General features: G+C 38.7%; 1 protein-coding gene across 2 annotated transcripts in view; it reads left to right on the forward strand.

Annotated features, from left to right (window-relative positions):
* The window catches only part of LOC142063197 (connector enhancer of kinase suppressor of ras 2-like), a 214048-nt gene extending 189656 nt beyond the window's left edge, over window positions 1-24392 (forward strand). For both annotated transcript variants that reach the window (XM_075106632.1, XM_075106631.1), the window contains 6 exons: window positions 5979-6050; window positions 17981-18051; window positions 18806-18906; window positions 20399-20906; window positions 21236-21435; window positions 21821-24392. In XM_075106632.1, coding sequence (XP_074962733.1) covers window positions 5979-6050; window positions 17981-18051; window positions 18806-18906; window positions 20399-20906; window positions 21236-21435; window positions 21821-22036 — 1168 coding nt within the window. In that variant the 3' untranslated portion in view covers window positions 22037-24392. The remainder of the gene's footprint in view (window positions 1-5978; window positions 6051-17980; window positions 18052-18805; window positions 18907-20398; window positions 20907-21235; window positions 21436-21820) is intronic.

The following is a 24392-nucleotide window of genomic DNA, read 5'->3' on the forward strand; positions in this document are numbered from 1 at the left end:
AACTACGAACATGTGAACACTAAAAATACTGAAGATCTGAATCACCATAGAGACAGCTCACCAGAAAATCAAACCTCTTCAATTGCTTGTTCTCGTCTAGAGGTATTATTACTGTCTGTCTGAGAATTAGAAGACGGTGCATTTATACTTCTATTACTCCTTTCAGCTGAGGGTATCACTATAGAAGTTAAACATGAACTGAGCACTATACAGTCCTCTGAGGAATGAGTAGATATTAATAATGATATTGAAAAAAAAAATACAGGAAAAATAATACCCTTTTGTTAGGACATAAAACACTTAACAGATTTCAGTGAATTAACCAAGATCAAACAGAAGGTCATTGTGCACAGCTAGAAATAGCTTCCAGGACTTTGCCCAAAGCATTAGAACACATTTCCTCAGAACACTTCTTAGAGAGCAATTTCTGTAGGGTATATGCACAGGAGAAAGTCCCATTAACCAAAACTTTGCACGCTACTGAAAACTGAGTACCTTCGGGCTTTGAATCCTTTCAGAAAGAGGTAGGTCCAGGGGTAAAAGTATAATGAAGATGTTAATATTCCCTTTGTTCACTGAGCTGGATTTCCCTTTGATTTCCTTCTTCATGCTCTCCTTTCAGAGAGCAAGTGAAAGATTTTACAGGATCTGTTCTCGTTTCTTTCCACTTTAGGGTATCTTTTTCATGTAAGGGTGGGGGTTAGTAGGTGCTGGAATGTAACCTGAAATTCATTGCAAGCTTGAAATCTGAAAATATAAATCTAATTGTGTTCTCCTCACTTCTATCTGATTGAGTCTATTTTAACCTTAATGCAAAAGCTAGTAAAGCAGTTCCCTTGACAGTTTATAAGGACAGGGAAAGAAACCTAGTTCTTTCCTGTTTTTTCTTTTTTGTAGGTTCATTTGGTTTTAAATTAAAATTGCTTCAAAAGTACACTTAGCATTTTAGTGCATAAAGAAGTCCAGCTAAAACCACCGTGTTAGTTTTCTTCCAGCTCTCTCAAAAGCAAATCTAAGAACATTTTGGGACTCGCCTTGGATTTCCCATCAAATTTCTGTTAATTTCAGAGCCATCAATGTGAAATGTTCAAAGCTTTTTGAACGAAAGAATTTGAAGTCTTACCAGGATAATTAATAGACTTGTCTTTTCCACTGTTCTATCAGAGGGAGAATGCTGTTCTATAGAATGACTGTTACTGATGTCCATAACATCCACTGAATGAAAGAGCCTTAAGAAAGCTTTCACAAGAATATATAATAATTGAATGCATTATTCTGTATGGTTTGATGATTTGACTCACTAATGCATTTAATGAAGGTACCCTGATTTATTATACAAATCATGGCATTATCGCACACTGGTTTAGCTCTCCAGGCTATATTTGGATGTGGAATGACCTTGTCCCTGCGAGAGAAGGTTTCTTGCGATGACACTGAAAAACTTTCCATTGCTTTTAGGCAACACCTGCATCTTCATGATTAAAAATTATCATACTGTATCAGAAATCTTAGTTATTTAAGTTTGTGTGATGTGGCATGACATGAATACCACGTTATTTTCAGAGATACTGATAATTATAATGCCCCATGATGAAGCTGATCCACAAGACTAAAGATTAATGGAACTACGTATATAATTAATCATTGTTAACTAGTGCTTTGCCTGAACTTCCAAAAATCTCCACCTAGTGAAAATTTTCATTGCATAATTAATGCAAATTTAGGTCTTAAATTTATGAGAGCATATGCCATCCTGTTGGCACCCCACATCAAAACTGTGCAGTCAGAATTCTATATAAATGTCACTGATCCAGTGTAGGTAGACATGACGTTATATCTTCAAGGTTGCTACAGTTTCAGTATTTTTATTACTACTTCTGAAAGGAACTTGGCAGTCTTGGTAGACAGCAAACCAAACTTAAGCCACCCGCGGGCCCCCACAGGAAAGAAGCTAAGTGCTTCCTGGGCTATGCTAACCAGAGTGCAGCCAGCAGAGGAAGGAAGTGATTATTCCCTTTACTTGGTACTCATTGCACCACACCTAGATTATTGCATCCAGTTTTGGGCCCTCCAAAACAAGCCAAAGGTAAAAATATAGGTATTGCTCTTCTGCATTATTCATATATGTCTATAGATCTAGAATTATTTCCCTGGAGACTTCTCTGCAGTTCTTAATGTTAGTGTAGCTAAATGCTTCCCTGATAATAATCCCTGGGACACTTCTGGGAGATGAAGATGGATTTATTGTCACATTTTGCAGCCCAGAAACATTTAAATCAAAAGTTTCCACAGAATTGGGATCTCCATTTCATAACAGTAAAGACCTCCTTTCTTCAGAGTATGTAAATACATAATAGCACAATATATTATTGCAGCTGTAAGTGCTCTCCATTTCAGTAAATTATCAGAATATCAGACAAAAAGATATTAAGGAACATTCAGGTAGTAACCAATTATTAAGTGTGTTTGCTGTGACTTAGCACATAGGAACTCCTTTGCATAAGCAGGAAGACCTGCAGCATGTCGCTGATTTATCCTTGAAAAAATTCTTGCTCCCTGCATTTTATGACACATTCAGAAATCCCGTAACAACTGCGACAGGAGTCCTTCAGCGAGCAGCCTCATCCGTTGCATAATCTTGATTCACCTCTCTAGCAAGTCCGCTCTGCACCTTAACTGAGGTAGGATTCCTGTGAGAATGTAATACTCAAATACATAATCACAGATAGTATCACATTACGAGAGCATAGTGGAGCGAAATTTAAGTTGTTTATCACACTAACAGACATATTCTAACTTTTAAAAGACTCTGAAACCCCAATATTGGCGTTTTAATGCTTTTATGTATGTAAATTTCCTGTCTAAGGAAATAATCCTATTTACAAGCAGAAACTCCATCATGTGATATTCCAACAGGATTAATCAAGAGGATTAGAATCTTTAGATCCACCACATAATCCTCTCCACCTCGAGCCAATGCTTACATCTCAGACCTGGAAGATGGTTGGGCAAACGGAACACCAGAAAGAAAGTGGAGATGTTGCACGGAGTTCAGACCAATGGAAAACAGTGCTGTCTTCGCAGCAAAAAAATATATCTGTGAAAACAGCATATCACGCTTAAATAGTAGAACAGTGCAGGAGTTTTAAAAATTAAGCTCTGTAAGGAACTTCTGTAAGGAGGTATAGTATTTGTTAATTACTGTGTAATTAACAATGTGTCACGTACATAATACATGTGTGTGTGCAGAAAGACATATATCAACCTATTTCGCATTTTTTTATTCACAGACAGATACCATCTGTTTTGCTAGAGCAGTTGGAGCTGCTGCTAATCATCTGGTAAAAAGGTCTGCATTAGGAAGTAGGAGGCTAAGAACAATAAGAATATTTGATGCTAAAATCATATGATTTCTTTTGCCCAAATAGTATAATAAATGTGATTGTACTTAAAACTATATTTATATAATGATCAAAAATCTCTTGCATTCAAATCTTATAATTCGGTGCATATAATTAACAAGCGTATGCCATCTAGTGGGCAGCAGCAAAGTTTCCTCCCCCTCCGGGATTTCTCACGTACTCACTGTTTTCGTTTGCAAAATACAAGTAGCTCAGGAGATGAGGGTCTGCAGTTGAAATTATCAGTGTCCAGATGCCAAAACAACACTTAAAGACCTCTCAAGCCTCTTTTGTGGAGTTGTTTCATGATAACCCTCTATGCAAAGGTAAATTTACCCCTTATATGCTTCTAATCCCGTGAAAAAGGAAACTGCACAGAAATACAACTCTGCTGTTACCTCATTCTCCTGTAGAACTTTTGTTAGGAAAACCCATTACTGTGCGCATTTGTATTAATAATGTATATTAGAAAATCAGTGTGCCCCAGTGAAGCTTCTTCAGGTTTCATTTTTGTCTCTGAAAATTGCAATAAATCGTAGTAACTAATAAAACAGTCATTCACATTTAAGCTAATAATAGTAGAAATGTTGCATCACAGGTTTCTCATAATGCCATGTGTAATGATTCCTAATCTAATTCTTACGTCTGGTAATTACCATATAAATGTCAGTATTTCAACATAAATGTTATGAATGATAGTGTGGGGTTTTTTTAACATTTTCCAACTAATCGAAATAATAGTCCTTAATGCTCTGAGTTTGTGGTTTCCTTGACAGCAATACTCCTTTTAAATTGTATTCACACACAAAAAAAAAATTGTAAAAATTATTATTATTGTTCTTAGCGGTTTTCAAATAACTGCTCAACCAAGGGAGAGCTTAGGGATTATACCATATAAAAGCAGTATTAAAAAGCATTTTTATGTGAACCATAATCATCCATGCTGTAAGATTTTGAGCTTGGTTATTATCTCACACATGTAGCCTGAGCAGACTACGGTGCAATGCAGCAATGTCTGTATACAGCCAGTCCAAAGGGAGAGTCAGACCTTGGCTCGTGAAACCAGTAATATTGAATTGAATTACACTGACCAAGTGGCTGGTGAAGGAACTGACGTCTGAGGAAGGAGGAAGATATCAGCAATGCAGAGAGCATTGTCAGACTTCGAGCTACCTTTTGTCATGCAACTGTTCAGTACCTCAGCCAGTGTAGCCAAGATTAGAGCACACCATGCTACTAATATTGTACTAGGTACGCAAGTAAAACAGTACAGACCTCTAAAATTAAGTTAAACCTGTTGTGGTATGCCTTTGGAACTATTCCAGTGATGTCTGATTTTACTTACACTTTTCAAACAACTTCAGTCTATAAATTAACCTTTGCATAAATTTAAAATTGCCAAGGGGGGGGAAAAAAAAACAACCCTCAACCATGACTTCTTGAATCAAAAGCTATCCGTGAGAACAGACCGGGCAATAAAAAAAAAAAAATAAAAATCAGTGAGACACCTCAAACTGACCATGAACTATAATGTAACAATAAATACAAAGTTTAAGGCTAAATATTGGCAACTTTGTTATTCGCTAGGTGGCAAAGCATTAGCTGTTAATGACTCTCAGTGATGGCAGAAAAAATACAGAAAAGATTAGGAGATTAAGACGAAAGGTACCTGGGATATATTTGGGTTTAGAGGAACTTGACAAAGCAATTGCTGGAATTAGAAGTGACGTCTTAGAGTTAAGACTATATAAGGAACTTCTTTATTATTACCTACTTCCAAACAAAGCAAACCTGCCACGTTCCCAAGAACTTTCCATATGCTTCTCTTAAACTCAAATTGAATTAAAATGATAAGTGGGGATTAAAAAAATATATTGTATTAAATTTAGGAAACATTAATTTATTTAAGCTTATTCTAGAGATCTTGCAGTCTTATGACTAAGGAAAGAATTTGAGAGTGCTGTATTTTTAACGTCATCTCCAGTTGAATGCAATTACCAGATGGTTATTCATCTTTATGTTCCTTCTCTTCTCGTTCATTAACGTAAAATGAAATTTTGGATAAACTCATGTACCTCTTCAGAATCAGAATTACAATGAAGCTGTGAGACAGTTATAACGCATAAATTGGCAGCCCTCTCTATTTCTTTGAGTAGGGCACAAACCAGAGTCATCTAAATATTGGAGAAGAGGTGGGGAGACCAAACTCTTATTCCTCTGGAGATCTTTGGAATACAACTAATATCTACTTAAAAATACACTCAATAAGATTTTCAAACTCACCCAGGAAGTTTTTAGGTGTGTAACATCACTGGTCATTGAAAGGTTTTACATTTCTAAGTCATCCAAGGGCTTCTGAAATTTTCACAAAGTGCCAGTCAGGTTTGCAAATGTGGATGTGCTCAGATCATCAGGAATCCGTCTCTAAGTTTATCCAGCCAGATTCAGACTGAAGATTCAAAATGCCTACGAAACCTGTAATATGCTGAAGAATCATAGAGCCGGTCAGTCTTGCATATTTGTAGATAAACTGTTTGAAAGAAAAGGTATTTTTTGTTCTTTGTGCTTTTTTTCTAGTGCCTTCAAAGCATGCCACCCCAAAATAAAGAGCTTCTACTTCGCAACAGACTGCCTTGAAGAGATGAATAGGTACGTTATGTTTCCTCTTTATCATGGTATGTTCTTTGTCACGGTACTCCAATAATTGAAAACAATATTTAATCTCACATAGAAATGATGGAATGCAGATTGGTAGCGTTCTCAGTACTTAGGCCACTTAGTCCTCCGTTAATTTCCGTGTGGCTCGTTTTGTTTGCTGACATTTTCTGTCATGCCACACGTCTGTTCTGCGAAGGTGTGTCAGGGAAGTTAGTTGTGTTGGTCCCATCTATGTTCATTAGAATTTGTGTTTGTTAATGGGCATCAAGTTTATCACACTTCTAATTTGTTGTTGATCAAGGCTAGAAATATTGATGTGGGATAAATGTTTCTGGTATATAAAAACAACACATACATACCAAAGCTCGTATTTAAGAGTATACCCACGTGATGGGATAATATGGGATATTTTAAAGTTAGCCCTACTGACAATCCACAGTAACATGACATGGCCTAAAGACAGGGAAAAGCAATTTGAAGTAATTTTTTTAACAGGAACAGGGCTGAACTACTGAGATGCATTTAGTTTTCATGCCAGAATTTGAAAAAAAATAAATAAAAGAAAAAGAAAAACAAACTCTCCCCTTCCCCACAGGAAAAACCCAACAACAACAAAATACCCAGTAGTAGTTAACTTATTCATCGCATCAGTGTCCCAGTGAGGAAGAGAATCCAGTGCAATGCAATTGTTGGCATTGCTGTGTGTCTTTAAGTGTCCTTGGTTGTGCTGGGAGGGCATTCAGAACTGGACTGGACAAGGCCCTGAACAACCTGAGCCAACATTAAAGCTGGCCCTGCCGGGGCGGGTGGGGAGAGACGACCGACTGCCTGCCAGGTCTCCTAACCTGAATTGCTCTGTGCTTCTGTGTTGTCATTCGGTGTTGAAGGCAGAGGTTAGATAAAGGTGGGGAGGTACCTTTGATCCTCAAGGCAGAGTCAAGTCTTCCACCTCCTGTTACTTAGGCGATTTGTTTATTCCCAGCTGAGGTAAAAAGCAAGGACGCATGGGACAATACTTTGAAGTCTTAAATCTTTCCTGGCGTCGACCGCTGAAACTTTGAGATTCAGGTGGTTCTTTCAGTTCACAGACTTAGAAAGACACAACTACCTCAGGATACAGCTGGACTTTTTTCTTTGGAATACTAATGTCTAAAAATTATTTTTCAGTTGAACATTTATATTCCGTGGCTTACATGGCCCTTCAAGAAATACTGTGTTGATGTATGAGACTGCCTGTATTAAAACACTTCAGGCTAGTTCATCACCCGCTGATGATGAGGAGGTTCAGTCCTCAGGAGTATCTCGCAGTGGCTAGCTGTTATTTTTAGGATATAAATTTACTGAAAAAATATTTTTTCTGATGTTAATAATGTCCCATTGTTCAGTTACATAATGTGACCGAGATTTGTTTGCTCCTAAACTGAAATGAGGGTCTTCTGCTATTTTTTACTAGGCACAGTTTCCCCCTTGGTTTTAGCTACTTTGATAGCTATGGTATGTTGAAGTGCCATTGATCGTATCTCTCTATCATACCATAAAATGTTCTGAGTCAAGGAAAACCAGGAAGTCTTGACATATATTCAATAAACTGCTCTTACAATATTCATTGATTTCCCACACTGGAGAGCCAAGGAAGCTCTCCTTATGGCAGTTTACAGCCTTCGTGGAGAGTAACGGTGGGGAGGGTGCCAGGATGTATTTTCATATCATACTGCTGTGTTAGTTTTGAATTTATGACAGCCTTTTCCCTGGAGTTTTGGGTCTGCTTCCCATGAGAAAAGATAGCAGGTGAACTTTCTCTTGAAGTATTTTTGGCAGTATTTTTCCTTCAGAAATGCTGTTCCTGTAGAGTAGTTGTAATTCACTCCCCAGCCCAAATGATGGATTACTATGCCACCTCTGTAAAATCCCTGGCCATCCCCTGCAGCCTTTACACGCTTCCTGGAATTCCTTCTCCCAGATAACCTGTGTGAAATTTGAAATGAGTAAGCAAGATTCATAGATGAAAAATGCATTTTTAATATGAATTTCACAAATCTCTGTCTTCCCAGCAAATTGCTAACCATGTAATCTGAGGAAATAGGGCAAATACTCTGCATGGTATCTCACACTCCTGCTGTCACCACAAAATTTAACTGGATTTTCTATGCTGGCAGAGGGGTAAATCTTTCACACTGAAAAGTAAAGGAGTTCTAACATGGAGAGGAGCGTAGCGTTTCTTTATTGGCTCTGCGGGGAAAGTGTATAATCTTCCTTCAACTGCATTTACAACCAGCTTTTGTTTTAACAGCCATTTTTACTGTTTCTTACTTCAGATTCACCGTTTAATATTTTTTTTCCATTCCAGAATATTTTATTCTGCCTTTAATTCTGCATTGCTGTTGAAAGAATCGCATTCCAATGGGTAGTGATTGATTTGTACGTAGCAGATAGAGTTAGTCTGTTGCAGGTGAATTTTGCCTGCTGTGTTGCATGGTGCAGACAGACTTCGGTTTGCAAAATTAATGCTCATGCTGTTTTGTCAGGTCTTACATGAGCATAGTTGTGTTCTTAGAAATGAATTAATAATGAAATTGATGAGCTCATCTTCTGCTTGCCACAGTCACAGGGTACTCCAGGCTTGTTAAAGGCCTTATTTCCCAGAAGTGCTTCATCTATTACCGTACCATGCATAACCTGTTTATGGCTTTAATACTCCCAAGGAAATTAGCGTTGAATTTCACATTCAGTTGTTTTACAATGCCTACTTTATTTAAAACTTTCATGTGATTGAAGTATGCAGTGCAATGCATTTATAATCTCCTCGTGGACTCCAAATATTAAATTTAAAAAAGTTTCTGTTTTAGGCTGAATAATTTGATCACATTTGATTTGAATAACTGGGTCAACTTTGCAATTTTAAGAACTCCCATAAATCTTTTACATCCATTCAAAAAATATAACAAAGATCTGCTACCCAATGAAACAGAATGATGACTGATTTTGTAGGGGTCACTCCCAATATTTTCCAAGTAAAGACCTGAAAGACTCTAAAACAATATTTCTCTTTAAAAGAAACCATTTGAAAATTGAAGTATTCTGAATTAAGTCTCTATTGATGATAAGCAGATTTCAGGGCGCGTATCCTTTGTATTTCATGTATGGAATATAACTAAGCAAGTTGCTCAAGGTTTTCCCTGAATCATCCTATTCATTACTAAGTGCATTCAGCTGTCTTCCTTAAATTTTGGGCATGTTATTTCCCTTAACAGATCTTGGCCAAATCAGATGGCGGGCCAGTACTAATGCATCCTTTACAGTTCTAATTTACCTTCAATCCTCACTTACAGATAGGCTAACACCTAAGAAAAGATCTGAACAACTGAAAATTTCAGGCCTACACCCCTTTAGACATTGCCCCTCTTAAACAAGGGTTCCTGGAGAAGTGAGCAAGAGAGTCATCGTGTCAGATCTGTCTTAATTTAACAGCTCTTTAACAAATAAAGCCAAGCCACTTATTAAAGAGTTCTTTCTCCCTGGTCCCTCATCCAATGAAAAGCAAGGAGATAATTCTGCAGAACATGAAAGGTACTTTTCAAACAGAGACCCCTGAAATGGAGATTCCCACTAGTGTGGTAAGTAAACACAGACAGCAGGTTTTCCCCTTCTTCTTTTATGTTCCTATAAACTTGTTTCAAATCCAGGCAAAATAGTCCATGCCCAAGGCCACTTCTGTCCTCTAACTTATTGTTCTTACATAAAAGCTCATAAGTTGCAGCACAAAGTAAAACAATTTTCTTATCAGAATTTGCTGCAGGCCCCAGAGACTGGATGAAACTGTGATGTACCTGGGAGTGAACAGTGCAATAGCAGAGCTACAGTGCTCCATCTGGGAGAACTACCCACCAGGGAAGTACTAGTATGGAGCTGGAAGCCTTCAAGATCTCCTTTTTTTGGCTAGCCACCTAACTCCTCCTTTCTACGGTTTATGGGCTACTTGCCATAGACTCATGAACTACCATCTCCCCCTTAATACAGTTTGAGAACCACTGGCTTTTATAACATTACACCAAAGGAGTTCAAAGGAGCTTACAATGCACAATTGCAATTATCCAATATGCAATCCAAATTAGCATTCAGGTGTAAATTTATCCCTAATGCACAGGAGTTAGGCTTTGCATTGGCTTTCTGTACTAGTTTAAATTACAAAATTAACTTAATCAAACTCTGCTGTTAATAGTACCATTGTGAATTTGTATAGTTCTTCTGGGATTCAAAGAGTTCAACTGCATTTAGTACAGCAGACTTTGGGATTACAGTGCTGTACGCCTCCATGATCAATGAACATGCATTAGTCACATATGGTGAAGTTATACTGGAGATACTAAGTTAACACTGCAAAACCTGAAGTTTTTAGTAATAGAAATAAGCACTATACCTAATTAAATAAGTCAGGCATTTAACAGTATTGTTTGGCTTACGTGATCTGATTTCTTTAAGAGTATGTGGAAGTAGAATTACATTATTTCACTATAAATCATAGAATCATAGAATGATTCCCCTCTAAAACCCCCAAAACCCCACCCATACCTTTTCAGGCCATACTAAACTCAGTTCTCTTGCTCATAAAGACTGTTCCATTTCTCCAAAGATTTATCTTGGGCCAATCATTGGGTGAAAGCTAGGGTAAAAGCTTGAATAACTAAGTAAAATCCAGCGTGCATTAAACAATAGGAAATCCTGGGCTGAATTAACTTCTACAGCTTTTCATCCCTCTGCTGTACTTCTGTAAGAATGGTAGAAAGCCTGTCCAGAGAGTACTACGTGGTTGCATGTGCTGAAGCACATATAACATCACAGTCGGTGTCAGAAACAGTAGGTGCATGCAGCAGCCAGTACTTGCCTTTAAGCTGGTGCCCAGAAAATTTGGTGAATTAGCCAGCGTAATAAGGTAAATCCAACAGGACAAGGTTACAGTAGGGTGAAATCCGGTAGCCACGTTTGACTAATGAAGGAAATACCTTATTGTCTTCTTCACAAGTTCCTTTAAATATCAGCTTGAAACTCCAAGCCTGACTTAACAATGGCTGTTCGTTTTTGATTTGCCTAAGTGGTGTTAGTGCTGCCACAGACACGTCTGTGTTCGAAAATTGGCAGAAGTTCCAGTTGAGTGAGGGTTTTGTGACTCTGTTTTTGAAGATTTCCTTAGTGCTTATTATTGGTTTTCCTGAAATTATAGTCTGTCATAAAGTTATTGTGTGTATATTGTCTGTGATACACAACTATATGTTGGCTGACAGCCGGCTGAGCATGAGCCAGCAGTGCCCAGGTGGCCGAGGAGGCCACCAGCCCCCGGGCTTGTGTCAGCACTGGGGTGGCCAGCAGGAGCCGGGCAGGGATGGGGCCCCTGTGCTCGGCCCTGGGGAGGCCCCACCTCGAATGCTGGGCTCAGGTTTGGGCCCCTCGGGACAAGAAGGCCCTGGAGGGGCTGGAGCGTGTCCAGAGAAGGGCAGCGGGGCTGGGGCAGGGTCTGGAGCACAAGTGTGCTGGGGGGCGGCTGAGGGGGCTGGGGGGGTTCAGCCTGGAGAAGAGGGGGCTGAGGGGAGCCCTTCTCGCTCTCTGCAGCTGCCTGAGAGGGGCTGGAGTGAGGGGGGGGTTGGTCTCTGCTCCCAAGTCACCAGTGACAGGACGAGAGGAAACGGCCTCAAGCTGCGCCAGGGGAGGTTTGGGTTGGAGATGAGGGAAAATGCCTTCCCTGCCAGAGCGGTCAGGCCCTGGCACAGGCTGCCCAGAGAGGTGGGGGAGTCACCGTCCCTGGGGGCGTTCAAAAACTGTGTAGGCGCGGCACTTCAGGGCGTGGTTTAGGAGATATGGTTGTGTTGGGCTGACAGTTGGACTTGATGATCCTAAAGGTCTTTTCCAACCTTAATGATTCTATGATTCTATATTTATATGGTAAAATGACATTTCCTTTGTTACCAGAATGGCAATTTATTTGCTACAGAAGTAGTGAACTTTTTTGTGTCTCACCCACTAGGGGCACGGGGGAACCCACCACTACCAAACCAGACATCTGACTGCAAAGGCAGAGCTGTGCATTTGGTTGACAGGGTGAAATTGGGGGAAAAAAAAAAAGGAAAGAAAAAAAAATCCCATTAAGTGCATGAAGTAGATGCACATGCGAAGAGGGCATAAATTGCCATGGTTCACTTGGCAACTCTTAAGCTGTCTGGGGTTTTCTTCATATTTTTCCAGCCTGACAAATCTAAGAAGACAATGCATGAAACAAGATCAACAGAGTCATGTCAGATTATCAAATCAGAGAGTACTTACAGTTTACCCCATGAATGATTTTACTTAAGAAATTCCAGCAACTGTGACAAATAAAATGGTAGAAATCCAGGCTGCTGAGAGTTGTTACATTTGGAGAGATGAGCTCATTGAGAAGCCTCTGCTCAGCGTTATATCTCACTGTGAGACACCAGTTACGTTGTTGGGCTTCTGTTGTGTTGAGGAAAATCAAGGCGTCATTTTAGCCATACCTATTACAGGTACCTTTGTTCTGTTAAATGAATACGTTACCTGTATAACCTTAGAAAATAGTGAAAATAATTAGAAAATAATGAAAATAACATACCTTAAGAAGAAAAATGGGAAGTATTTTGATTTTTTTAGGTGTCCAGTAAGAAAGACTGGCCAGGAAGAGGCCAGTGTAACAAATACAGGATCAATTTTAAAATATAATTCTGTGTTACAGGGAATTTTACAGTGAATTCTGAAATCTGATTATCCCAGTGATGTAAAAAAAAAATAATACAAAGGTTTTAGTCAGAAATTAAACATAAATTGCACTGAATAAATTCTATGTATGAAATAAATGGTTCAAGAGAATCATATTTTAACAGACTTAAAGATAACTTGATTAAGTCAAATTTAACTTTGACTTTAGTTCTGGTTTCTACTTTTAACCAAATAACCTCAAGTGCAGATGCAATCTTAAAAGTGAAGAAAGATCTATTCCTGCACTGAAGCATTTATGATACAAACCTGACATGACATGCATGTGCACGCATTAATTGATGAAAAAAATGCAAGAAAGATAGGAAATATGTAACTATATATTTATGCTATCCTTTAATGCTTTGGTATTTCATTGGTTTCATTTTTAAGGGAACATTTAACAGAAACAAATAGTGAAAGTGGATAGACTCCTGAATGTACACCTTTTCAGGATATATCCTTTATTTACTTTTTCACTTGAATTAAATAGGTTCTTTTATATACCAGCCATCTTGTGTACGCAGAAAGTGTATCCAGCTGTGGGGATATTAGCAAATAAAGCTTATTTGAATCACAGACACTCGCTACTTCCTGACCTAGTCTCCATGGGTTTATGGAACAGTTTTAACTATAACCCTAAAAATAACAGCCTTGCACCCCTTTAAAGAAAAAGAAAAAAAGGTTACCCTCTTGCTTTTGGTTTTTATTCTCCTATACTAAATGTAATATTTCTCTCAAATTTATTGTAGCTGAGATTGCCCAAGTTGTTTTGGTTTTTTCACTTGTGCTATTGTACTCTGGACTGTAGGAAGGAATAGCCAAGTGGGTGAAGTGTGGTGCCACTGTGAACATTCTAGTTGCCTTCGACCCCAGAACCTCACACTAACCCTGGCCTGGCTCATCACCATACTCAGCAGGAGCAAATTCTAACAGTCAGTAAACAGAAACTTACTGCATTCGTACAATGAGTAATGGTATATTCTTGTTTTTAATATAGTGTGTTCAGACAGTGAGGCTATACGGAATTGTTTCACCAGTTGTTTGGTCCACTTTAACATTTTCTGGTGTTTTTATTAAATGATCAGTAAGAGGATGTGCTCCTGACCCCGACGATTCAGGGCATTTCAAGCATGACTCACTCTTCAGTATCAAGTTTTGATTATTGCCACAGCTGCTTAGTTCCTCACTGCCCTCGGTGCCTTTGTAATCATCACTTGCCAGGCCCGGGGGTAGAATCGGACGCTCAGAAGAGGCCCTGGGCTGTAATCCCCTGGTACTAACCAGAATTTTCTCAGTAAATTTAACTTCCTACCATGCAACTCTATTTTATCCCAAAGTAATGGCAACAGTTCCTGTTTTTAATCAACAGAATTAATTAAAGTCTGATTGAATTAGAATTTAACCATTGAGACAAAGTACAAAACTTACTGTTGTATATAGTTGACTTTACTTGAGGCTTTCCCTGCATTTGGTTCACTAAGGCAATAAAAAATAGTTTATATGCTTTTTGGTCCCTTGTAAGTTGTTACAGCATACCTCAGTAAGAGAGATATTATATCTTATGGAGATGTTGTACCATATTGAAGGTAAAATGTCGTAGCAAAGTATCCTTGGGATATTTAGTATGGCACCATGTCATCACAACTGATTTCTATCTAGAATGCAAATCCTGGGGCTCCTTGAGTGGCCTGGACTTACACTTAGTGAAATGTGCTCTTTAAGTTGTTTAATTATCAAAAGAAAAGAGTTGTTGAAATTATCAAAGAAAAAAGGTAGGGTTTTGGTGGGGAAGAGGAGTCCAGGTTTCTGCCTCAGGGGGCCAAGATATATGTAGAGATTTACATGTAAGATTGCTATACAGGTACTTGCCAGAATATCCCTTTTTTTTTTTGTGGTCACATGAAATTCAAAGAGCTACTGGGTTACAGCTCTATAAACCGAGGTAGACAAACGATCTCCTGGGTTTTTCACTATAGCTGCTTGTCAGGTGTAGCATATAGTCTTGCACTGCATGACGTTCAGTTAAACCTGCAGTCATCTACCCCTTGGAGAGTCCGACTCTGGCACTTCCGCTGCCTTCCTGAAACCTGGCATTTGCCTACAAGGCTTTCAGTGCAGAGTTCGGGACCAAATGGCTGAGTTTCCAAGCTCTCCACAGAGAACTTTTTATAACCTTGACTGACTGTTTTCTTAAGAATGAAAGCGGTTTGCTCATCAAGTAAATTCATCAAGTTTGCACAGTGTTCCTTTTCAACTGAGTTTGCATTTCCTTGGGGGGGGGGGGAGTTATCTGTGAGAAAAGGATCTGTAATCTTAGCACTTCTATAAGTCCTGATTAACCTCACAAACATCCACCCATGCTTTTTTGAAAAACACAAAACCTAAAATTGAGATTCTTTTTTTTTTTATCAGAAGAGATTTTATCATTATAAGCTACTGAATGTCATCAGATAACCTTTTTTGTTGTCTTGACAAAAAGCTAAGTCTAAATTGTGGTAAATGAGGTAAGAAAGTACTTGTAACTATAGCTGAGGATCTTCTTGCCCTTTGGAAGAGAAAAATCTGAGCAGTCTCAGAGGAGGAAGATTACCTTCTGCCAGTTCTATATTTGGACAGTGGGGCCATATAAAAAGCTGATGCTCTGTGTGTGCTAAGAATACCTGTGTTCTCTTGAAGGTTAATATTAACACTTTGACTGTTATCTATATATGCTTCCAAGACTTGAAACCCTCAAATTAACGATGAGCAACAAGATAAACTTGGCAAGAAATTTAAGACAACATGGAATTCCATGCAGTGATCACCAAAATGGCTGAGTCTGTTTTAACTTTGAAACTGGTCATAAGGCCTAATTTATCACTGGCGCTTAATCAGAACCTTCGCTGAAGTCGCCAAGGTGTTCTGCTCAATTGCCAAAGGCATATGGTAAAGTACGACTAAAACTATTTTGCTCCGATGCTAATGAGTTTGGAAATTCAGGAACAACTGTTGAAAAAATAGTGAATCCCAACGCTGAATAATGAGCGCGAGTATGATGTCATTTCAATTACTGCAATAAAGAATATGCCTTTCAAGAGAAGCAAATGTGAAGTGATCAGCATGCTGTTTGTTGAATGAAATTATGCTGGTGAGCACTGTGGAAAAGCTTTTCTGTAAATCTGTTAATCCATTTGAAATTTACTTCCCTCGTGATAAAGATGAGTTATTGACCTGCTAATACAAGCAATGTCTCTGTCAGCAGTCCTAACCCCGCAGCTGATATTTGTGAAAACTAATCATCATTTCCATTTTTATTTCCAGTTTGCTCCCTTCTGTTTTAATACTGAAAGGCAAAGCAATATTATTGTACAATTCTTTATATTTTCATAGTTTTCTAAGTAAATTAAACCCTCTAACAATTCCCTGAGTAAGGAGTAAGTGTTGTTGTCCCCTTTGGATGCTTGTGAAAGTCATAAGATATGTAGAGTGATTTGCTGAAGGCCTGCAATGAGTCAGTGTTATATCTAATATTACAGATTAAGATCATTGCTCTGAGCAACTGCAGAGCTTTACTTAGACCAGGAGATCAATACATCCTGAACTGTGTGCTATTTTTAGCGGAGAGTTCACTTGTCCTTCATTTTCTGCCTCCTTGCTGCGTATACCGTCTTCCATACACTATGCTATTAGACATATGTCCTTAGAAGCTGTTTTCCATTCTAGTACAAGTGGGAAAGAATTACACTGACTAGTTTTCTTGTTTTAATCTGCAGAACACTTGTCCTTATGATATATTAAGTATTCTTTACTAATGTCTTTCCTGAAGTCTTTGAAAGATGTCTTTGTCATGGTATGATTCATTAACCAAGAACATAAGTATTAACAAATTTTGTGTTGCAATGTTAAAAAAGAAAAAAAGAGCTGCTTCTACAAAACACTTACGTGCAATGTACTAGATTAATGACATAGTAAATAATTTAGTCACTGAGTAAGGGAATACTTAAGAATGCATCCCAGTCATTACAGATGTCTATTAATAGGGCTTTTTCCTCAGTTGTATTGCCTTGCTGATGAAAATACGCTGATTCTTGATTTTTCCATTTGCTGAACATTAAGAAGTGACTTTCATTTCTATGTGTTAATTTCCTTTTTTCCTGTCTGTCAATTAGAAATTGTATAAACATCCAGTAATTTTATATAAGGAAAACTCTAAAAGTACTTTCCCCAAAATAAACTATAATGTTTTCCTAATGAAACAAATAATCTTATTTTTGATCAAATTAATTAATTTTGGGACAAAGAAAGAAACCAGAAGATCCAGTGTGAAATGCAAATATTGAAGTACTTTCAATTTACTGAATCTTGTTTTAGAAACTTAAGATGCTGTATTTTAAAAAAACAAAGGAAAATAGTGTTGATATCCCAGCTTGACAAGCCTATACGTTTATGTCACCAGTATCACGAATCTGGACTAGCAAATAACCAGAGGAATATTGTCATAGTCTGTTGTAGCTTTCTGAGTATACAAATTTAATACAACTTATTTCCTACTGCAGGTTTTTGTAAAATTATTATCACAATTCTATTTTATCTCATAGTGTTCGGGCAATCCAGGCAAGTTCCTGAAATTAACAGAAGTAGCAATCGGAATAAATGCTGCTTTACAAAATGTCTCTGGAAACCATTCCACACAACTAGTTTGCAGATGCAGCTTAGAGAGGATTTGATTCTGCTTAAGGTGGAGACAGAGCTGGACAATCTCTGTTCTACACGGACTATTCTAAAAAAATCGTTTAGTCATTGCTAAAATTAGCATATTAGTATGTATGCTTCACATTTTCTTGATGACATAAGGGAGATTTTGGGTCACGATTCTTCAGTTTTCTAGGCAGCAGAATAAAATACAGTGAGCCTGATACTCCACTGGGTGAACATCCTCCAGCAGACGTGACTAGAAGTCCAGAAGCACATCTGCGTTGTGCATGAACTGGAACATCCTTTGCTTAAAATCATTAACCACTAAATGCATCTGAATTGTGATTTTAAGAGCCTAAACAGCATTCAGTTTTTGGACTGAGCATTGTCTCTGACTTTTCCAAATGTTTAGAATGTGTATGCCCTCAGATTTACACTAGATGTTCCTTTTAAGAATCTCTCTTCCTCATTTTTTCTTGTTCTATTAGATGGATGAATCGTTTGGGTCTCGCAGCAATTGGTTACACACCTGATGAGAAGGATATTCATCCAGATGAAGGTAACACTTCAGAGACTATAATTAGGAGAAGAGAGCAGCGAGTACATATCTGTGCATTATTTGAACAAAGTTGGAGGTGTCATAACTGAATTTTTTATTAACATACATGTCATATCTTTTAAAATAACAATTTTCACAGGAATCCATATCCTTGAAGAACTATATTGGTGCCACCAAGAAAATAGAATCCTGTGTAATAATTTTAAGAAATATTTAAAAGTGATTAAGAGAACGCAGGGTTCAAGGTGAGGCGTGATCTCCCAGATCACAGCCATTGGGTGGCTCATCACCACAGAGCAAATGAAGACATCACAAAAACGGGTCGATACATGCTTTAGAACCATTTTTGCATCTCCTGAGCTCAGGTGCCAGCCTTGCCTTTTTTACCATCACCTGTGGTGGGACCTGTTATGCTAACGTAATGAATCTAAGCGTTGAGGCTCAGCTCTGCTTCGGCATCTAGAATGAAGCTTCTCTTTGAAAGTCTGTAACCAGAACCCGGTTTTTATGTATGGTGGGAGTTAGATGCCTAACCTGCTTTCTGTAACGCTATCTTAAAACATTTGAAGGTTCTTCTACATATCTGTGTATCGTAGGTGCCAGACACTTTCACAAGTCTGTTCCTTAGTGACTTCCAAGACACCTAGGTGACTGTCAGATGTTTAACTTTGCATGCCAATGATATTTTTTAAATGTGGGACCGGCTTCCTTGTGGAAAAGCACATGAGTAAATCCCAGAACGCTTTGTTAGCAGATTACTGGAGTGAAAGCGACCAGGATGACATCGAGGGCTCTTTAACCCTGAAGCAGGAAGGCTCTTCCACACTGTGTGACACCTACCATCGAACACCCTCAGTGAGTTATAAATGTTGCATTTACAGTAGGTCACCAAAAAATATCTGTGTGCCTTGATTTGCATTTTCCTTGTTTTGGAATATTGAATTACCATAAAGGCAGAGCAAAGACGGATCTCACTGTAAGAGTGAAATTACCGCTGTTGCTCATGAGCTAAGAGCTTGAATGCTTCCATAACAAGTCAATTACAAAGGAAGGAGAGATCAGTGTCTCCTTACATGGATATGTCACCAGACTGCAAATACGACATTTTTTATAGGATTTGAGAGATTACACCTAATAATACACCTAATAATATAAACAGAATATTCAAATGTTGACTTTACTGCAGAATATGAAAAGAACGTGGTGGACGGGATGGTTTGTATTAACTGAGACATTTATACAATTTCAAGTGTGAATATTGGATACCGGATGCTGGAGCTTAATAACAGATCAAAGTCATGCAGTAACCACGTTTTAGTCCAAACACTTTTTTTGAGGACACATCTTTAGAGGCAGGGGGCTTTTTACAATAGGAAGCCTTGTGTACAATACCATAGTAGTTGCAGTATTTCCTGTTAGTGTCGTAAGGTGTTAAGTAGCTGAAAAAATACTCCTAATATATTGTGTACAGACAGGTTTTGATAACTGAGGAATAAAAACCCATTTTGTATATAAACAGGCTCTAGCAGCAAATAAGAACATTTCAATTATACGGAACATAGGCTGTGATAATTATTCTATGTTTCTAAGCGCAGATAGGACTCTTCTCTATTTTTCTTTCAGATTTTTCTTCAGCGTGAATGACACGATCCTCACACAGCCAGAACCAGAGTGACTGAGACAACAGCATCACATGGGTGAAGTTCAGACTGATTTTCACCCATGTGATGCTGTTTTATCAACTGGGATACAGGTTAAGCCCCTCCCTTTCTGTTTTTCCACTTTTTTGCCTTTCTCTCTTTTTTTAATTAAAATTGTACACAGACCCAGCAGAATTAATTTAAATAATTTCAGAAGTTCATCAGTCCCACAAAATTAAAAAATCTTCCTGGGTGCTGAAGTTTTTTGTGTTTTGGTTTTTTTTTTTTTTTTCTTTGGCTGGATACATATCCCCTAAAAAAACAAAACAAAAAACCCACAAAGAAAAGGAAATCCAACTCTGGTTTCTTTTGGGGACTTTCATGTCTTTACAGCACACTGCTGGACTGCATGTAAACTGGACAGGTCTTCAGGAAACCTGTGCCAGTATTACACCGGTCTTGCCAGCAGGAGTTGCTCATGGGCAGAGAATGTGCAAAACAAGAATAGGGAGTGGATAAAACATAGCACTTGCATAAAAGATCTCACTGCTAGTTATGTTCTGTTTACAGAGGTTCATATTATGACATATCAAAACAAACACATCAGCCCATTTTATTAGTATACATCATATAGTGTTCTACGCTACAGTAATTTTCTTGGATCTGTTCAAAACGTCTTATAGTCAGATGCTTTTGTGTCTTTTCAGGTGAATTCTTCAAGTCCATTCCCTGAAGCCAAACAAAGCCGACACTTTTCAAGCGAATCAACATATTCTCATTCTTCTGCCGAGGATTCTCGACAAGATGTAGCAGGAAGCACACACTCATCGGGATGCAGACCTCCCTACCGAGAAAGACGCTCATGGCAGGATCTGATAGAGACTCCGTTAACCAGTTCAGGGCTCCACTTTCTTCAGACTGTTCCTCCCGAAGCAGAGTACATGAGCGGCCGGCCTGGAATGTCACCGGACAAACGAAGACAAGCAACATTACCAGTACAAAGATGTCATAATTATGAGCAGGATGGGCCTTTCCCTTTGGTGGAGTGCCAAAGGGGACATAGCTCTCACAGCAGGCCGCAGAAGCCACGTAGTCAAAGCCTTCCCCGAAACAGAGATGTCAGGGGTAAGGGACGTGTAAAGTCCATAGAAGGAACAGATGACAAGCTAGACGAGAAAGTTCCTATTAGAAGACATAATAGTTTCTGTGCAGAGGGTAAGCTTTTGGAGATACTCTGATCCTCTTTACTGCCACTGAATGCCAGAGCAATATTGCCATTACTCTCAGCAAGGTTTTTGTGGTTGAATTGTTGTATGTTGGCAAATTCATCAGTCACTACGCAGGAGTTTGCACTTAAAATGCTTGATGTAGTGCTAAGAATAGAGCTTTGGGGCTGATTAAAATGTTCTTGTTTTGTCAAAACAAAAATTGGAAGATGGCATTATAAGGTTACTTTATCCATGAATTTGCAGTATTGCTTGCAGGTTTTAGAGACTTCATTGGAATGATTAGATTTGTTGTTAGGATTCTTTATTTTCTTTCAGAAAACATAAAAGAAATTGGAGAAAACACAGATGGTCTGCAGGAGCTATACAAATCTCTGGAACAAGCTAGTTTGTCAGCTTTTGGAGAGCAGCGTCCTTCCACCAAGCAGGAGTTCCGCAAGTCTTTTGTAAAGCGATGTAATGATCCAGTTATCAATGAAAAGCTTCACCACATCAGAGTTCTCAAGAGCACTTTAAAAGTAAGACTTTATCACTAATTTTGTGTATGAACAATATAAACTAGTAAAAGTATAATCTCTTCATGTTTTCCATGGATGAGACTTTCTTTGTAGCTTAAGAATTGAACTCCAAAGAAAATATTTGAAAACAAACATGTTCAAGCTTAAGGAAAAAAAAAAAGTATTTGGGTCTCTTTATAGGCATATTGTAGAGAGTACCATAGGCAGAGCTGTCAAACAGTTTAAGCTGTAGTAGTTCCTGAGTATAGGTAAAAGATTCACATGTGCATAGTAGTTTCCCTAGCACTTTGCATTAAAATTTAAAATGAAAGAAGAAAGTGCCGAGTTACAAAATGTGGGATAAATTTCATTTTGACATGTACTCTGTCTTTCTGGAATTTGATAGGCGAAAGAAGGGGACCTCACAGTTATCGACAACCTTCTAGATGATCCCAACTTAACATCAAAGAAGTTTAAAGATTGGAAACTAAAGAACTATGAGTTTTTCCTGGACATTTGTGAGTACAGTGCTGCTGCGAAATCTCAAAATGGAGCCTCTGAACTCGCAACCCCAGCACCAATGCTGACACATACACACTCATTCATTGAAACTCACGTGTGACAGCACTCGTATCCTGAAAAATTGCTGGGTGCCATCAAAAACCGAATAAGACAAACACTGTAATATTTATTGATAATGTACTCAGCAGTACTGTAAATAAGTTGGATAAAAGAATAGAGCCACAGGATGCCTACTACATTGCATGATAAGACAATAATATTCTTTATGATTTTTTTTTTGTTTGCTATTATCAACGGATGTCCGTACCAAGCTCTGCATTAGAAAGAAGCAGTGCAGAAGTGTAACTGAAAATAAATACCAGTATATTTAAAGTACTGTACTAAAACTAAGCTTATAGTATGAGCTCCTACAATCCTTTTATATATTTAGGTATGTATAAAGACATATCTATGTATATAAAATGTAATACGGTAGTTGACATTTACTTTTAAAATGCCCTGAAGTTCACATTTTCACACATTTTTTTTCTTGAGAAAAATATAAAATGTGAAAACATAAATACACTGGCCGCTCTTAGAGATGAACATTTATTTTTGCGACATTTCCAGGTAGTGACCATCTTTGCAAATAGAAGGACAGAGTTATCAAGATGTAAACTCAATCCCTATAGTGTGCCTTAAAATGTACACTGTACATCTAGCAAATAGATCCCAATCTGGCCCTATGGGCATACTGTACATGCCATTTAGATACTGTGTTCGTAACATACTGTGCCTGCCTTTAAAATGAATGAACATGAGCAAGCAGGTATGGCACAGAGGTTAAGATACGAGTAGAACAATGTTGGTTGTTCACTAATGCTGCAACTTAAACTGATTTTAATATAATTTGAAGTGTTTCACGGTGAAAGAAAAACATCTGCGCTGAATATGGTACATACTGCAGGTTTTCATAATTTCTTCACTGTGAATTTAAGTGACACGTGACTGTGTGTCACAAAATTCAAAAAAGCTCTGATGCTTCAAGGATGAGTATTAAGTTTAAAAAAATCCTAAACTAATCAGTTAAATTCTGTAATGGGCTGACATCTAGAGCTGCGTAAATTATTCGAAATTACATAATGTCTGGCAATAATTTTTAACTGTTAGTAGTACGTTAGCAAGTGGGTGAAGTTATTCAGTACATCATTTGAAAACCAACCCGTATTGATTGGTTTGGGAAGACACAAAAGTCACACAGTGTATTTCACTTCCTTGCCTGGAAGAGAATGATTTCTAAGAATCAGATTTTGTAGAAAATACTTTTATTCTTGGGGGGGGGAGATTGCTCTGAATGCTACTGAACATCAATTTCAAACACTCATTCACAACTTTCTTTGACTATACTTGCTAAAGTATTTCTAGAAAGCAGAACAAAAGGGATGTGAATACAGCTGATGTCGTTTCCATTAAACACAGAGATTCACTGGTAATTTTTTCACAAGGTAAATGTAGTCGCCTCTCATACATCAAGAATAAAATTCATCCAGTTCAGTATAATATAGGAAAGAACGTTATCTCGATGAGGTCCTAGAACCCAGGAAGAGATTTAACTATTCACAAAGCCACAACTGGGTGATGGTATCCTGTTTGTTTGGTTCAGTTCCCACACAGCAGCTGGGGTGGGCTGCCCCTGGCTCACCACCAGATGCCCACCAAGATGCACTCACTCCCCCTCCGCACAGGACAGGGAGAGAAAGTATGATGGAAAAGCTCATCGATTGAGATAAAGACAGGAGACCAATGACCATCACAGGCAAAACAGACTTGACTTGGAGAAAATTAAATTAATTTATTGCCAATTAAAAATACAGTTGTAGAGTGAGATACAAAGACAAAACTGAAAACACCTTTCCCTCGCCTCCCCCTTTCTTCCCAGGCTTAATTTCATTCCTTCGTTCCTAGCTTTTCTGCCTATTCCTCCCTCAGTGGTGCAGGGAGATGGGGAATGGGAGCTGCAGTCAGATCATAGCCCTTCATCTCTCCTGTTCCTTCCTCACACTGTTCCCCCGCTCCAGTGTGGGGTCTCTCCCATGGGCCGCAGTTCTTCAAGAACCGCTCCAGTGTGGGTCCCTTCCATGGGGCGCAGTCCTTCAGGAACAGACTGCTCCAGCCAGGTCCCCCACAGCCTGCAGTTTCTGCTAGAAAACCACTCCTGCATGGGCTCCTCTCCATGGGCTCTAGGTCCTGCCAGGAGCCTGCCCCTGGATGGGCTCTCCAGGGGCTGCAGCCCCCCCCTTCAGGAATCACCACCTGCTGAGGTATGGGCCCTCTACGGGCTGCAGTATGGGTATCTGCTCAGGTGCGGTCCTCCATGGGCTGCAGGAGGGCAACCTGCTTCACCATGGTCTCTCCACAGGCTGCAGGGGAATCTCTGCTCCGGCACCCAGAGCACCTCCTCCCTGTCCTTCTTTACT

The sequence above is a fragment of the Phalacrocorax aristotelis genome, chromosome 11, assembly GCF_949628215.1.
Source record: "Phalacrocorax aristotelis chromosome 11, bGulAri2.1, whole genome shotgun sequence".
Taxonomy (NCBI): Eukaryota; Metazoa; Chordata; class Aves; order Suliformes; family Phalacrocoracidae; genus Phalacrocorax; species Phalacrocorax aristotelis.